General features: G+C 43.5%; 2 protein-coding genes across 3 annotated transcripts in view; one reads left to right on the forward strand and one right to left on the reverse strand.

Annotated features, from left to right (window-relative positions):
* PITPNC1 (phosphatidylinositol transfer protein cytoplasmic 1) overlaps positions 1–5,358 on the reverse strand; it is an 87,473-nt gene extending 82,115 nt beyond the window's left edge. The window contains exons 1-2 of the mRNA XM_013179098.3: positions 5,136–5,358; positions 4,295–4,351 (exon numbers count right to left, since the gene is read on the reverse strand). Of these exons, the coding sequence (XP_013034552.3) occupies positions 4,295–4,351; positions 5,136–5,189 (111 nt within the window). The 5' untranslated portion in view covers positions 5,190–5,358. The remainder of the gene's footprint in view (positions 1–4,294; positions 4,352–5,135) is intronic.
* A 107-nt stretch (positions 5,359–5,465) lies between these two features.
* PSMD12 (proteasome 26S subunit, non-ATPase 12) lies at positions 5,466–14,093 on the forward strand. 2 transcript variants are annotated; one of them, XM_048064596.2, is made up of 11 exons: positions 5,467–5,643; positions 7,760–7,819; positions 8,036–8,164; positions 8,743–8,850; positions 9,757–9,861; positions 10,277–10,426; positions 10,583–10,717; positions 11,272–11,384; positions 11,762–11,936; positions 12,462–12,539; positions 13,667–14,093. In XM_048064596.2, exons 1-11 carry the CDS (start codon positions 5,536–5,538, stop codon positions 13,874–13,876), a joined length of 1,371 nt encoding a protein of 456 aa, XP_047920553.1. In that variant the 5' UTR covers positions 5,467–5,535; the 3' UTR covers positions 13,877–14,093. The 2 variants fall into 2 exon arrangements, with proteins under 2 accessions (XP_047920554.1, XP_047920553.1); XM_048064597.2 differs by lacking the exon at positions 13,667–14,093 and having other exon boundaries at positions 5,466–5,643; positions 12,407–12,532.
* Positions 14,094–14,820: the final 727 nt, after the last annotated feature.

The raw sequence follows: 14,820 nt of genomic DNA on the forward strand, positions 1-14,820 counted from the left end.
ACTGTTTGTTTTACAATTAATAATGAAATTCATGCTAAATACCAGACACGTCCTAGGTTCCTCAAAGTCATCTCAGCTGCAGCTCTTAGATTAGATGGATGATTCAACATAAAAGAACCTACAAGATACATGAGCATCTTTGCTAATTCTGTAAACGTTTTCAAGAATGAGAGGCTTCCAACACCTTCTGCCTCACTGCACATCAGCCATTCCTGTGTAGGGAGATTTTTCAACTTTTCTCTATCTAGAAATCTTGTTTAACAAGAATTTTTCAAAATAAATTAGATCTGTTCACTTCTGATGACATAATTAAATGCTATTAACTAAGTGTGGTAGCCTGAGGGCATCGGGAACCGGCTTGGATAAAGTATTGTCTATGCTACAGTAACACCAAACCCAAGTAAAACTATGTATTGAACAAACACCATCCAGCATTGCATTGTGTTTTATAACTTGGTTGGACAAACGCTGGAATTCAGAATGTTGCCTATTTACCTACACGTAAGTGGTGCTTTTGGGTCCTGCTCCCAGGAGAAGCACAAGCAGGCTGGTCACAATTTGGGGTTTAAATTCTCAGTTTTAAGGAGCTGTTAATTCACCCCATCTGAAGACAGGGACAGTCAGAGGGTCCAAACAACCGCCGTGCAGCACTAGCGAGGAGCCCTCCGCGCACACCGAGAGGAGGAAAACCACACCACGCAGCGACGCCCTTGCTCGTGGGCATTTAAACAAAACCCAGGAGCTAGTTTGCAAAATAAATGCATTTGGTTATAAATACGGGGTCGGGGGGCTGTGCCTGTGCTAACCACCGCCACCCGCTCCAACCACCGCGGCTTTCCCGCGCCCGCGCGAAGCAGCGCGAGGGGCGTGGCCAGGACCGAGGGGGCGGGGCCATCGCAGAGGGGGCGGGGCCAGGGCGCCCCCTGGCGGCGGCGCGCTCGGGGGGCTCCGGGAGCGCGGCGCTGCCCCGCCAAGCGCCTGCCCTCGGGGGCCGCTGCCCGGCACCGTGTCGGCGACAGGCGACAGAGCACGGCCGGGCCTTCCGCCGCCCGTCGCGCCCGCGGGCCCCGCTGTCTGTGGGCACAAGCGAGTAGGCGGCACGGGCATCGCGGGGGGGTGCTGCTGTCCTAAGGCAGCAAGCTGGCAGGTCACACGCCTAACCCCTAACGCGGGCGTTAGGATGGGGACAAAAAGCGGTTTGACTTTCAGTTGTTTCTTTACACGACAAAAAAAAGTTTGACTAGGAAATTACCGCTAGCTAGCCTACCTGTGCCAGAGTTTCAGGCCAGTCCCATCTGCGAGGATATTTTAAGCAAAGGTGAAGATATTTTTAGAATCTGGGTTTTGGACAAACGCTTTACGAGGCACGGGATTTCAGCACGAAGCGTTCCCTTGCCAATATGCTTAAGGTTCTTCTTAAAGGTCTGGCTGCAAGATCTTTCAAACACCTGGGCGCCACAAAGCTTTCGATACGCTTCACTTACCTTCGTTCCTGCGGGATTCCTTTATTTTGCAATAACAACACGCCTCTCCCGCCAATCCTACGACCAAGTTTGTTACGCGAAGGAAAACCACTCGGTAAAACAGACGCGACCTCAACTCGCCTTGGAAGAGCAAAGCCCGGGTGGGTGAGAGCCTGGCCGCCAGCAGCGGCGGAGCTTACCTCCTCAACTGTCAGAGGCATGCAGATCCGGTACTCCTTCATGAGCATATTCCTGCTGCCTCGGTGCGCACCGGCAAACTGGGAGAAAAGTGGTTATTTCTGCACGGTGATCACGCCAAAAAAAAAAATAATAATAAAAAAAAAAAATAATCAAGCCTCTTTTCTCTGGGCGCGCTTGGCAGTGTGTCCGCAGGAGAGTAAGGCGACCATCCAGGAGGGCTGACCGGGCGAGAAGCAAAAGCGGCAGAAGCAAAACCGACAGGAGCGCTCCTCTCTCGCAGCCCTTCCTCCTTCAGGCTGCGATCATGTGAATTTCCCACACGCACGCAGGGCTGTGTACAAAGAACCCCAACCCCGGGCGCCGCCGCGCACTCAGAGCCATCCGTCGGAAGCGTGCGAGAGCGGCAGCCCCTGGCGGCTCCGCCAACACACGCCCGGGGCTCCGAAAAGCCCGGAGGAGCCCCGAAAGGCGGCGGGGAGGCTGCGGTGCCAGACAAAGGCTCTTTATAACGCTTCCGAAGGCGGCTCCCCGCTGCTCACCGCTGGGCCGAGGGAAGGGGAGGGATGCTGGAGGGGGGAGGCGGTGCGGTGCGAGCCGATCCGATGCGACCCGGCGGCGAGGAGCGGCTGGGGCTGGGGCTGGGGCTGGAGCCGGGGCTGGAGCCGGGGGCACGGAGCGGCTGCAGCGGCGGCCCCGGCGGGGCTGACATCACGGCGCGGCAGGAAGGAGGGCGGGGGGACCGGGGGGAGTAAGGAGGGGGGGGGACCGGGGGAGAACAGGGGAGGACCGGGGGAGAACAGGGGAGGACCGGGGAGAACCGGAGAGAAGCGGGGGGGGCTGTCCGGGGAGAATCGGGGGGGTCTGGGGAGAACCGGCGGGGGGGAGCGGGGAGAACTGGGGGGGACCGAGGAGAAGCGGGGGGGGGGGACCGAGGAGAACCGGGGGGGAACCAGGGGGGTTCCGGGCAGCAGCCGCCTCTCGGGAGGCTTTAAACAACGCGGAGGGGCCGGGCTGGACCCCGCGGGGGTCTCCCGGCGGTGCCCCCCCGGGGTACGGCAGCGGTGCCCCCTTTGGGGCGCTCCGTGGCACGGCGCAGAGCCGCAGCCCCCCCCCCGGCCGCCTCCCCGTTACGAGGGGACCGCCGGCTGCAGGGCACGGCGAGAGGCGAGCGCAGGATGTGGAGGCCTCACCCATTTCCCCTCTGGTCAGCGCCTCGCTCTCGGGCGGCGGATTTTGCAACGCAAATAAAAGTGGGTTTCGTGTCGGCTGCTTGCTTTCAAACGCCACGCACGGAGTTCGGCGAAAACCCACCTCCTTCCTCGCTGAGTAACAACGCCAGGACCATCGGGGGGCCTTTCTTTCCCTTCCCAAATTAGTTACGTCTTTTTTGGTTTTGACGTGCTTGCTTTTCATTGTATTTCTTTCAGAGAAATGTAAGAATTATAAAATTTCAACCTGATATGCACGCAAACCAAATTCGGAAACTAGCTGAGAAACCTGAACTCTTACATAACCGTGTGTAAATCATGAAACATTTGTATCGCTGTTTCTCCTATAAGCAAACGGCTATAGAGCACGCACTGCAGAGCAGCGCTGTGACTGCAATATTAAAACATAAAGCGCTGTATAGATAACGGTAGAAGACACCAGCATTTAGAACTCATTTATTTGCAAAGACAGAAGTGATGAAATACCATATTTGGGACAGTTAAACATGAATTTGGGTCTACAATGAAATGTGTTTCATAACAAGAAAGAGCAAAACCCCTCATTGGTTCCAAATGTACATTTCAAAGCGATGTACACAATTTTTAGCCCAGAGAGGACACAGTGCCATCTCCTGGAGCTAACAATATCGCTTTTCCGTTCCATCCCATTAACGGCACAATATTTCACACACCCTGACTTTCTGGTGAAGTACAAACACCTACACAAAGAAAGAGAAAATCTGGGAGCTCTGCTAATAGCCCGGATTTTCAACTGAGGTATGAACAATGCAGTTAATGAGTCTTCTATTTCAAATCTGACAACAGCCATTTATATATATCTAACCTGTAGCTGTAATTCATAGTGTTGGCAGTAATATTCATGAAACTTCTATGAAAAATAGCCAAAACAAGGCAGTAACTGCAATATTACCTACAAATGAGAGAGATCCAAATTCAGATCCAAAACAATTACTGCAATTTTAAGTGATTTGTTACTGGCTACATTAATTGGGAAAAAAAGTCACCTGGATTTCTGCTGAAAAACACTGTAAAAATTTGAACTGCTTTGCATACGACCTAGATGCTACTCGATTGCTAAATAAAATGGAAATGAAAATTACTTTCCATACCCACTGCAAAACATTCTTAAATCACCCCAGACTTACTGCCACAAACACAGCTCGTTCTTGTGCTGTCTGCACATACACATAGGGAAAAAAACTGACCCTAGCAATAACCTTTACAACTCCGAAATATGACTGCTGTCCCGGGCCTGTGTAAAAAGCATGCTCATCGAATGCTTTCTAGGGGACGTGCTGAGAGAGGAAACTTCTAGCTCTAGCTAGCCAGGAAGCTTTTGCTATGCATGCTTGCCTGAATTTTGGTTATTTTCTGTGAATCGTCAGAAATTATCGCTCTTACCTCTGCAGCATGCTTTCTGTGATCAGTTGGAAAAATCACCCATCTTTCATTTCTGACCTAGGGGGAAAAAAACAATGCAAGCATATTAATGCATGCTGAACACTAATTCCAGGTGGACTTGTGTCACTAAAATGTCAATTCCTAATAAGAGTCTGTAAAAGTCAAACTAGTTCTTCATGTATTTTACTAAGACCTTTTAATTTAAAATATATATATATATTTGAGCCATTCAGGAAGTCTACACTGGATGAAAAGCTGCATCCTCACCTTCCATCACACCCATGCAGTTACGAGAAGATAACAGCCATGGTATGCATTACTTCTATTCATCTTTTACTCACTCTCTGAACCAGAACTACTGCGTCTGGATGTTCAATGAGATTAGCATCTGCCTTTTAACTTCCCTGAAAGCCATTGCTCCCTATCCATCAACTACAAAATCATACTCATGTTACAAAGAACTGAAAGAATGACATTTTACAATTCTAAATGAACGGCCAAAGCTCTGTAAAAATTCTAAATGGTTTGATTTAGTAAATAACAAAGTCTGTGATACATGCACATATTTTCGATACTTAGGTCAAGTAATAACTAAAAATGATTAAGGACAATGGATAAAATGTTTGAATTCTAACAGAAAGTGATGCAAAGTCCACAGCCTGTGCTGTAGCTTCATTTTCCCCTTGCTAATTGGAAAGCATGTATCAAGTTCTCTCACAAAACATGGTATCCTGGCTCTGAATTTCTCAACTGAGTTACCCTGACCTTACACCAGTACAGCTGATATAGTAACCAAGCCTTAATTCTTTAGATAAAAGGTTCAAGCTGTTATCCTCGATACCTCTTTGCCACATGAAGGTTTTGTTACAGCACGCAACACCGACTGCGATTTCATGACAACTTATGCTTTTTTCTGGGAGCTTTAAGCAATGCTCGGAGACACAGTGCTTTCACTGACGAGCATTTCCCTTGCAGTAATTTATTAACAACCGCTTAGAAGTTTGCGGAGACGCCGACAGCGACAACACCCCACTCAACCCCCGAGCCCCACCTGGGGCACTGAGGCGCCGGGGGGCCTCACGCCAGGGGGCCTGCGGCGGCCGGGGCTGTCCGCGGCGCTGCCTGCGCGGCGCAGCACGGGGAGCGGGGGCCTTCCGCCGGGCTGCCCCGGCCGTGCCTGCGCGCGGCGCCCGCCCGCTTCCGGTGAGTGTTGGCGGGGGCCGCGCAGCGGGGCCGGGGCCATGGCGGAGGGCGGCGCGGAGCGGGCCGACGGCCGCATCGTCAAAATGGAGGTGGATTACAGCGCGACGGTGGACCAGCGGCTGCCCGAGTGCGAGCGGCTGGCGCAGGTGCGCGAGGGGAGCGGGAGGAAGGCGGCCGGTGAAGATGGGCTGAGTCATGGCGCGGGGCGGGCTAGGCCGCGCTCGGGCTGCGGCCCGGCGGGGCCACGGGGACAGGGACAGGGACGGGGACGGGGACGGGGACAGGGGCAGGGGCAGAGGCAGGGACAGAAACAGGGACGGGCAGGGGCAGGCAGGGCAGGGGGTGCAGCCGCAGCAGCCGCCTCTCGCCCCCCGGCCCTGTGCTGAGGGGTCCGGCGATCCTTGGGGCAGGGGAGAATCCGAGGACCCTAAAGTCTGGGAGACATCAGGGTTGGCAGAGAGCTCCCAGGTCGTGTGGACCAAGCATCCCCCTACCACCAATGTCACCCGCTGAGCCGTGTCCCCAAGCACCACGTCCAGGCTTTCCTTGAACACCCCCCGGGATGGTGACGCCACCACCTCCCTGGGCAACCCAATGCCTGACCGCTCTTCTGAGAAGAAACGTCTCCTAATTCCAACCTCAGCCTCCCCTGGCACAACCTGAGGCTGTTTCCTCTAGTCTTGCCGCTGGTTATCTGCGAGAAGCAGGCACCACTTCAGCACTTGGCTGTCAACGTGCAGCAGGGGGAGATGAGGGCAGATGTCTGGCTGAAGCCTCATCAGTGAGGCAAAGGGGTGGCGCTGGGATGGGGCTGGTCCGCCGCAGGCTTTTCCCCGCTGCCACTTTCCGCCTGCAGCGTGGCGTGGCAGGCGCATGGCAGCTGCTTGCTCATCCTGCTGTGCGCCAGCGATGTCTTGGTGTAATTGGGCCAGTGTCAGGTTGGGCAGGCAGCTCTTCGCACCCACGTCACTCAGTTACGTCCGTGCCCCAAAAGACTGGAGTGGGGGGCCAGAGCCATGGCAGGGTGCTGAGGGACAGCCCGCTGAGCGCACATGGATGCGCACACAGCCACAGTGTGTTGCTGATGGGGTCTCAGAGGGAATCGTGCATGTGGTCTATTCTATCTTGAGGTTTCTTTGCGGCCCTGCTAGGTAGGCTAGAGATTTACATGTCTCAAACCTCAGAACAGTCAGGTGGGACTTGCTGTTGTGTCCTGTTCCAGTAGGGTGGCATCGGATTCTTTACACGCTGCCAATGCTCTGCGAGATCCATGTGTGTTGTCAGAGACATGTTGGAGTGTAAAGTGTTGTAGGATTTTAAAGGCAGTAGCCTGAAGATAGGTAAACTGCATCTTATGCTGTCTGACAGAATTGCATGGAGAGTAGGCCCAGCTGTTTTATCCCACCAGCAGAGCTGTGCATAACTATGGGCACCATGGCTGCGTTTCACTGCCACAGAATTCTGTGGCAGTCTGACCACATTCCTGACAAACCACTGTAGAGTTTGAAAGAATTTCAGTAGCATTAGGTACGCTTTAGAAGCAAATTTTCCCTTTCTCTCTTTTGTCATTAATCTCCTAGTTTCTAAACATTTTGCTGTCCCAAAGTTGCCATGGGCTGTTATAAATATTCCCATATAAACATTTTTTCGTGAGATACTTGCTAGAAATTACAGCTTAGGACTAAGAGAACTTTATGGTAGCTAATTCTCTCTGAAAAAGGCCAATATAGTTCTCAAAAGCAGGACTATGGTAATTCCATGCCTGGACTGTAAGGCGTGTAGTCCATGTTTTCTGTAATACGCTGTTACTAAGTAATGAATATGGATTACAGTAACAGGGTTTTTTTTTGCAAAGGTATCTGCTTGCATATCTGTTCTCACCTAGAGCTTTGTTTTGGTTAGGAAAGAAATCAGTCTTACATCTAGCTTAGTGGGCATGAGCTAACCAAACCTGTCTGCAACTTGCTAGGTTTCTTCCTCTAGACAGACAACTTCTAGCTTGTGTTAGGCAAAACCGGTACCTTTCTGGTTTCTAATCTCTGCATTTAGCCACGTATTTAATGTTAGGGCTGTGCATGTGTCTTTTTTTTTTCATTTTTTTTTAAACAAACAAAAAAAACCACAAAATACATAAAAATCAGTGCACAAGCTAGTCTGTGGTTTTTTTACTTATATAAGAATTGGAGCTACTCGCAATTTAAGCTGACCTGTATTCTTCAGTCGTGGTGATAATTCTTTTACTCTTTTATTCTGTTGTATTAGGAGGGGAGACTGCAAGAAGTAATCGAAAACCTGCTCTCGTTGGAGAAACAAACACGAACGGTAAGTAGCATGTGGCGTGCAGCATGTCTGCTGGGTTGGCCTACGGCCCTTGTCCCACTGCATTAAAGTCGTGAAGGGGGTTGGGGTGTCAGTCTTTCTCTTTTGTTGTTCTTACCAGTGAGGCTAGATGTGATAGATTTTTATTCTTTGTATCATGGAAGTGCAAGTGATAGAGGCTGTTCATCCCATCACTAACGTGCTGTTTGTTTGTTACAGGCATCTGACATGGTTTCCACATCACGGATCTTAGTGGCTATAGTGAAAATGTGTTATGAAGCTAAAGACTGGGATGCTCTTAATGAAAATATTATTCTTCTGTCAAAGAGAAGAAGTCAGTTAAAACAGGTGAATAAAATTGTATTCGGAGCTACGTTATATATATCTGATTCCTCCTTGCGTGCAGAGACTTTTCTGACTTTCCAGCACCTGCCTGAATACACTGTAATTAGCTTCTGCTGACATATTTTTCTAGACATATGAATACCAATAATGAAACTCATGTCTGGAATTAATCTGTCTTCACTTTGTACCTGAGCTCCATGTGGTCCATCTTGCCATTCTTGACAACACAGCTGTGGCTTTTTTGCATGACAGTGCTTTCAGACAGTAGCTCATCTTTACAGTCTTAGTCTAAGTCATAGACATATTCTTAATTTTTCATGTTCACATGTGGTATACATTAATAGTTACTGTGATTTATTGTGATGAAATAAGGGGTATATTTTACATGCTTTTGAAACTGTCATACTCTGGAATTCAGTTCTGTCTGAGAAATCAGCTATCAAGATAGCTGGAAGCACTTGCATTTGAGAAGTTACAAAGTGTATTGTGCTTTGTGTTTATTTAGTACTTATCTTTGAGTGTTATTATTTGAATGCCTTTGAGAAACCTAAAAATATTCTTCCTGTCTGTTACTGTACTAGGCAGTTGCTAAAATGGTCCAGCAGTGCTGCACTTACGTTGAAGACATCACAGACTTACCAGTCAAACTGCGCTTAATTGACACGTTGCGTATGGTTACAGAAGGAAAAGTAAGATTTTGTTTTAAGACTGAATGTCTAAAAGGTAGAATAAAAATGCTCACCTTCTTTACAAGCATAGCTTCTTAACATTATTTTTAATCTTGTTCAAATACGAGCAAAAGTATATTTTTAACGTGGGAATGAAAATAGTGCATTTTCTTTCCCAGAAAGACTGCAGATATTTTCCAGATTTCGTATTTAAATGACTTGCCGAAACAATGCTTGTATTTCTACGAAGTAGATATTTGGATCTATTATTAATACAAAGTGCCATTTATTTTTCACTTTTTAAAGTGTTATATATTCAAATTTGTTAGAGAAATGGGCAGTTTAAATTAATTTCTTTGGCATTTAGCAAAGTGTTACATACAGTTACAGTAACTCAAGGTGATATCAAAGCAGTATACCAAGTTAATTATTTTCTGAAATAATACTTTTGTTTAAAAAAAAAAATCTGGATTAAAGCACATTTGAATTAGTGTTCCATTATTTGCCTGTTCAAAGTTAGTCTAAATTGTTAGTGATCAAATATTCTTGTCTTATAGATGGTTAGGAGTGCATGAAATAATGCAAATTATTGCATTAATACTCAGTACGTATTAACCATTACTGTCTTCACGTCATACCTCTTTCAATATATTTTGCCAGACATATTATTTAATTTGCATTGCAGATCCTTTTATGTTTATGTAAAGAATGGTGGAGATATTTAGACATTTTTTATATTAATTTGGTACAAATACTTCCAGTGTGTAACCCATCCGTTATACTTCATCTGTATTTTGTGGACAGTATCAATATAGTAATGTCCACACGTGAAATTAATTACTTGTATGCAAACATCAACTATATGTCTTAGAGTTTACGCTCTTCTTTAGAAAATTCCAATATTTAAATTGCTAATTCTGATTTCAGATATATGTGGAAATTGAACGTGCTCGTCTGACAAAGACACTTGCAACAATAAAGGAGCAGAACGGTGAAGTGAAAGAGGCTGCCTCTATTCTGCAAGAATTGCAGGTAACTTGCTGTGCAACTCAAAATTGCATTGGTTATAAAAATTAATACTGACAGATCATAGATTATTGTTTAGAAATATAATCAGGTACATCTGCAGAAATGTCTGGAATGAGATTAACTGTTACGAGTGAAAGTGTAATTCCGTTTTAACTGCTTTTGTTAGTCTAGTGGTTAAATTGCATGGACTATTTCCCATTTGGAAGACAAATTTAAATTCGCTAAGTATTGCAGTGAGTTTAGTGTTAGTGAATTTTTCTCATGTGAGTAGGGGCTATAATTCAAAATTGAGTAAGCTTTTCTCCATTTTCACTTGCTGTGGAATAGCTGTTTTTTTGTGTGTGTGTGTGAATCATATGCTTCTCTATTGTACGCGATTTGACTTTGAGAGTACTAAACAGTTAAACTTTAATTTTAGGTGGAAACCTATGGCTCAATGGAAAAGAAAGAACGTGTAGAATTTATCTTGGAGCAGATGAGGCTCTGTCTAGCTGTAAAAGACTATATCAGGACTCAAATTATCAGCAAAAAAATTAATACTAAATTTTTTCAAGAGGAAAACACGGAAGTAAGTTGTTGGAGGATTTGTTTTCCCCTGTTTTAATCTAACATGCTTCTCTTCAGGTCCAAGTATATTTGAATCTTCTGTTTTCTGGAATCCATTTGGATTTCATTTACATGATTCATAGAGCTGTTTTAATTTTACTGTTTGATACTGTTTCAGAAACTAAAATTAAAATACTACAACCTAATGATCCAGCTGGATCAACATGAAGGCTCCTACCTCTCCATCTGTAAGCACTACAGAGCCATTTATGATACTCCATGTATTCAAGCTGAGAGTGAAAAGTGGCAGCAGGTAAAAAAAAAACAAAACAAAACAAAACCACTACATACAAAATGTCTGTATTTTCCTGTGACAAATATGCATTTCATTACCAGATGAATTTACAACAGATTAAATAGCTCTTAAGTCTGTTGTTGTTTTTAATGGCTATCTTAGCAAATTGCGTAGTTGAAAACGAGTATAATGAAGTTGGTTTCTAAAGAATATTTATAACTAACATTTTTACTATATTGTCTTTGAAATCTGGAGATTATCTGTTTTGTTTTGCGGAAGTGCAGAAATTAAAAACAGCTTTGCAAGTAGTCTAAGTGATACCGTTGTGTATGCAATATAAATGTTTGGTATTAAATTATTTTTAAGGTATTTATTTGAAATGTTCAAATTTCAGTTAACCTGTATCAATTTAAATCTATCACTATGAAGGAAGGTTCATTTCTACAAGATTACATCAATTTAACTTTTAATATGCTTAGCTTAACCCTTTTACATGTTAAATTCTAAGCTCTGGGAGTAGTTTTCAACCCTTCTGTTTAATTAAAAAAACCTCACTGTTTTCTACTGAACAGGCACTGAAGAGCGTTGTTCTTTATGTTATTCTTTCACCTTATGACAATGAGCAATCTGATTTGGTGCACAGAATTAGTAGTGACAAAAAGCTAGAAGAAATCCCAAAGTATAAGTAAGTGCCCTTTCTAATATACAATTCTTAGGCAAAAAGCATTTCTTACAGTAGCTGTGCAAGTGAAATCTGTTTATGCTGAGTCTACTGTAAACACTTCAGAATTTAATGCTGTATGAAAAATACTGCAAATTTTTCATGATTATGCAAGTTATAAGTTAAAATAAATGTTTCTGTAAGAGAAAAATCATTACTAGAAACACTGTCTGACATTAGCTGCCCCCTGATAGTGTGAAGTATGAGATCGTACTTGTGAAAAACAATGAATGTTAATGGTAATAAAATGAAAACATTTAAAGATAATTCGCTCATCTACTTAAGCATGAAATAAGCCTTATTGGTAAAGGATTATAAATCAACTTTACTAAACCATTTAGAGACCTCCTCAAACTATTTACCACCATGGAATTGATGCGATGGACTGCCCTAGTTGAAGAATATGGGAAGGAATTGAGAGAAGGATCCCTTGACAGTCCTGCAACAGATGTTTTTGGCTGTACAGAGGAAGGTGAAAAGAGATGGAAAGATTTAAAGAATAGAGTTGTGGAGCATGTAAGTATGGCAGATTCTTTAAGAATTAGCTATGTATGCTATGCCTGAACTAAAATTACTTTTTGCTTGACATACTTTGTTTACAAAGGTATTTTCTTCTAATGTAGGAAAGCAGCAGATAAGTTGCATTTTCATTATGTTACATTTTTCAATGTTTTATTTGTTCATACCTGCATATTATAGATAGGTACTTGGCACAACGGCCAGAAAAAAAGAGCACATTGTGCTGAAATTGTGAGATTTAGCATTCAAATGTCAGTAGAGCAAAAACTTAAGTCTTGTTTTGTATCAAGTTAATAATTGGTTGATTTCATTACTTAGTAATTTGTCACACAGAGACTATTACAAGCACCTATACCTATTACAAGCACCTGTTGGTCCACAGCTCATTTACATACTTTATGCTGGACTGCCATTAGAGCACTACAGCTCCTAATCTGCTTTTAACATTGACTTTTATATTTTTGCAGCCTGCTTCAATTATTTTTTGCACATAACCCTCTACTCTGAACACTTTTATTCCAGAATATTAGAATAATGGCTAAATATTATACCAGAATTACAATGAAGAGAATGGCACAGCTCCTTGATCTGTCCGTTGATGTAAGTGTTGCCTTGCTTATACTCCTTTCATAAAGGGAATAGAAATGTGTGTGTGTTTGCCTGTGGCAAAAGTATAAGTATTCAGCAGAGTAACATTCTCTTTTAATTTCAATTTTTGGTTTCTCTTTTTAGCTTAAAAAGCTTTGAAAGTAGTGCCATAGAGCACCGTTGCATTGTTTTACAGACAATGCAGAAAGACCATTGTAGAAATACTCTGCTTGGAACAAAATTCTCAGGATTTATACTCATGCGTTTATGAATGTTCATGGATATAGTATCTGTTGCTACTTGTGCATATATCTGCCTTTGTATCATCTTTCCAGCTCTCCTGGCATCATCCTTAGTTTTATTCCCCTGTTTGTGCTACCAGTGCATTTCAGCTTTTACCAGGAAGAACACAGTGTGCTGTAGTGATTTACACAGAGCGTTAAATGAACTTTAGTTATGAGAGAAGCAGTGGAAAAGCCTGTTGGGAATAGCAGTATGTTAGCCCAAATATTTATTAATTTGTCCCTACTACTCAATGCAACACCCTGAGTGTATTTTCATGCCTTTATGGGAGTTGAAAAACAGTTATTCAATCCAGACAGAACTGAATGTCATGATGCATGTGCCCATATGGCAAAAGCTGATGCTCAAAATTCATTTATGCTCAAGGTCATATTTAAATGTTGGAGCTTCTTATCTTATATTTCAGTGGGAAAAAGCTCTTGTCAATGAGTGATTAAATTTGATTGAAGATACAAGGTTTCTCACCTGTAATTCACAGGGATTTTCCTGTCTTACTTGTCAGAAGGGTTGGTCTGATAACTGCGTTGCCAAGTAATCCAAAGTGTAAAAGTCTGTTGGTGTAGTACATTAAACTTTTAATTTCATGAAAGGTAATCAGATATAGATCAAATGAGGGAAAAAAAAGTTTGGGAATAGATGGTGCTAGTAGCTTGCTGTGCCCATGTGTAATATTAAAGTATTGTGTTGTTCTTTTAAATACATTATTACTACAGATGGATTTCTTTTAAGTATAATGACAACCTTGTTCCTTGTGCTTTAATGCTGTTTGGGAGGAATTCTGATGCTTTGAAGATGAAAATGCTATTTTCTTGACTTAGTGCTGTTTGTCTTTGCAGGAATCGGAGGAGTTTCTGTCTAACCTAGTAGTTAATAAGACCATCTTTGCTAAAGTAGACAGGCTTGCAGGAATTATCAATTTTCAGAGGCCTAAGGATCCAAACAATATACTGAATGACTGGTCTCACAAGCTGAACTCACTAATGGCCCTAGTTAACAAAACCACGCATCTCATTGCCAAAGAGGAGATGATACATAACTTGCAGTAAGGTGCCTCAATAATCTCAGTGCTTTTACAGAAGGCATTAAATCTTCATAATAGAGACTATTATTACAGTGTGTATATGTTTTTTTTCTCCATGTCAAACCTTCCTGGACTAAAATTTAGAACATAATTTCTGTTGACAGTTAAGTTCCCTTGATTGTTCAGTTGGTTTTTTTGCTACATTGGTGAAAGAACATAATAAAACTGTATTGCCTGTATAATAGCAGTCTTGTGATTTATTCTTTTCCATTTATACCTGTATCTGTCTAATGCATGATTCTGTGGTTATTTTCATTTTTGAGACTGTGATTGAGAACACATACTGTAAATAAAACAAAAGCCTAGGGTTTAACGGTAGCATGCACTGAGGTAACTGATGTTAATATTACAACGTTATGTCAGAGGTCAAAATGAAGGCCTGCCAGCTTCTTTAAAAATGCATTGGATATGTTTGATCATGACAATATGGGATTAAACCATTGCATTCATCTGAACTTTGTAATTCATCTCTCCTCAATGTACCCTCAACACCCCCTTAGTGCTGTTTGCTTCTTAAGACTCTCATTTTGTGGATCAAAGGCAAAAATGAATTAGTTTGATAACCTTACCGTAGAAATTGTATGTGTTTAAGGAGTCTGTGTTGAAGAAATATTATCCTTGGATAATTATGTAGTAAGATTAAAGTTGAGATCATTTGTTCATTAGAGGACACTGGAGGAATTCCAGGGGAATTTTCATGCTGGAGAATCAAAACTCGCTACTCTTCAGTTTAACAATCAGACATTAATGACTGCCTAGAAACAGATTACTTTATTGTTTAATAAGCTGAAGCATTGCTGTTGCTATCTAACCTAAGGTCTACCACTGACTTGTTTGTGGCAGAGGGTAAACCACGTAACTTCTGATAGTTTCCCATGGTTGGTGCTTCTGAGGGAGTTAAAGAAAAAT

Source organism: Anser cygnoides, chromosome 19 (genome assembly GCF_040182565.1).
Source record: "Anser cygnoides isolate HZ-2024a breed goose chromosome 19, Taihu_goose_T2T_genome, whole genome shotgun sequence".
Lineage (NCBI taxonomy): Eukaryota > Metazoa > Chordata > Aves > Anseriformes > Anatidae > Anser > Anser cygnoides.